General features: G+C 35.9%; 1 protein-coding gene across 1 annotated transcript in view; it reads left to right on the top strand.

Annotated features, from left to right (window-relative positions):
* The window catches only part of Catsperb (cation channel sperm associated auxiliary subunit beta), a 115104-nt gene that overhangs the window by 55792 nt on the left and 57108 nt on the right, over positions 1-2204 (top strand). The window contains exons 7-9 of the mRNA XM_055593100.1: positions 220-315; positions 442-560; positions 1463-1495. Coding sequence (XP_055449075.1) covers positions 220-315; positions 442-560; positions 1463-1495 — 248 coding nt within the window. The remainder of the gene's footprint in view (positions 1-219; positions 316-441; positions 561-1462; positions 1496-2204) is intronic.

The raw sequence follows: 2204 nt of genomic DNA, 5'->3' as shown, positions 1-2204 counted from the left end.
AGATAGATAGATAGATAGATAGATAGATAGATAGATAGATAGATAGACAGACAGATAGATAAAGACAGAGAGATACATAGATATTCCTTCTGTCTATTCTAGAGAACCTTGACTAACACAGCATGGAGGGGCCTGGTTTGGAAGATACAGCAAGTTTGTGTTTCCAGAATTGAGCTCTGCAAACTTGCTTATTTCTAATTTCCTTTTCTTTCATGGTAGGTGTTTACATAGGCAAAACCGTTTCTGGATTTTGGAAAAATAATGAAACCGTATGGTATGACATGACAGATATGATCTATACAGTCCTTAAAGATGGTAATTTTTCTGGCTGCCTTCGTCTTCATTATTTCATTTATATTAAAAATCATTCAGTATTTCTGAAGTGTCTTTACTAAAGAGCTCACGGTCTAACCTATAGTGTTATTTGATTTCTTCCTTCAGAACGCAGAGGGCTTACTGTGATAGATATGACTTTAACAAATCATTTTTTAGTCATCCTTACCTCGTTGGGTCTTTTTGTAAGTCCTGATCTTCGTTATCCATCCACTTCACCCATACAGGTATGAAAATTTCTTTGTAATCTATTGATAACTCTTAATGCAGTTTCTGGTATAAAAAGAAATATTTTTAATTGAGTTATGATTAATGTATCTTAGAGTTAAAAATTGTAAAATTTGAAAAACTGTGATGTATATAGCAACTTTTTCCTTTGCTTCATATTATATGATATCTGAGTTGAAATTATCACTAATTTTATTGCTGGGCAATATATAATAATTTTTTAACATATGAAATAGGAAAGATATCATCGATCCATCTACTTGTCTATTTATTTATTGGTTAATATGTTCCCAAAATGCTTTGAGGTATTTTATATAACTAATTGTTATATTAAAATAGCAGAAAAGAAGTGTTGTCAAAGAAATGGTACCTGCCTAAGATGATGGATGTGCCCACCATCCTGACGGTAATTACGTACTCTGCAGGTATAGTGACATGTCATGTTGTTCTCATACATGCATAAAATTGCTAGCTGATTAAAAAGAAAGCAGACCCCCAAAGTGTGCATGTAACTGGATTCAATCCTGTTGAGAATTTTTGTAAGAGGGCAATTGAAAATTATTCCACTGAGAAACAAGGGAAAGTGAAGTTGGGACTGTTTATCCAGACCCAACTATAGAGACTGGAAAGGTTCCTCAGGCAGAGAGTTATAGGAAGAATATGAAAGATAGCATAATGCTGGGATGAAGAGGTATTTACATTTAGATGGAGCTATATGCATACAACAAGCTTCCATCAGGAGACTGAAGGAGAAGCTACACTAATGTTTGGCAATTATCTGCTGGAATACAAGAGAAAACAAAGGGAGTTTTTGTTGTACGACTTAAAACACAAAGGTTTGTCACACCTTCTGAAAAACAAATAATATTTTAACTTTCTTTTTTTCTTCTTCATCTTCCAGCTTTCAAGAGCTGAGTTTTGTGGATTTGAAAGGGTATGTATTTTATTTTCTAATATTGGTTTTAAAATTACATATTTGCTTGGAGACTTGCAAAGCAGTAATTCACAATTTAGATTATTTTCAGTTTAAAGTAAAAAGTTATTTCCATAATGATCAGGGCCTCCTCATTTCAGTGGCCACACTTTCCTGCTGCTGAGTTCTCTCTTGGCTTATGGAAATTGCTCAGGCCATGCTCTGCACAAGGATGCCCAGTTGGAAAGGCTGGAATCTGGCAAATGTTATTTCCCAATTTTCCTGCCCTAGGGTTGTTCTGTACCCACCCAGAAAAAGGAGCACCTCCGTGTTGGACATAAACTGCCATGCGAGCTGCCCACAACTCTATTTCTGTCATTTCAGGGCACTTTTTCCTCTATTACTTTGTTTCCTTCTCTCTTACAGAATCACTCTGTCACATTCGACATTCAACACATTCTCATCAACACATAAACATGTGTTGCCAGTTCTGAAACTGTAAGGAAAATTGTAAATGTTTATTCTTAGGCCCTGGCGTGTCCCCTTCCATGCTGTCCTGTCACTGCCTGGATGAATCCACACTAATTTCCCAGGAACCCAGTAGAACTAATTGTAATATCAAAGTTATGGTGGGAGGAAAAGTGAGACAGAGAGAGGACTGGGAAAGCAGTAGAGAAAACAGGCAATGGAAAGAGCAAATGGAAATAGTTATCTATTACCTCATAGTCAC

The sequence above is a fragment of the Psammomys obesus genome, unplaced genomic scaffold (genome assembly GCF_907164565.1).
Source record: "Psammomys obesus unplaced genomic scaffold, mPsaObe1.curated_primary_1811, whole genome shotgun sequence".
NCBI lineage: Eukaryota > Metazoa > Chordata > Mammalia > Rodentia > Muridae > Psammomys > Psammomys obesus.
Note: the sequence above shows the minus strand (reverse complement) of the source record. Positions and strands in the feature narration are given on the sequence as shown.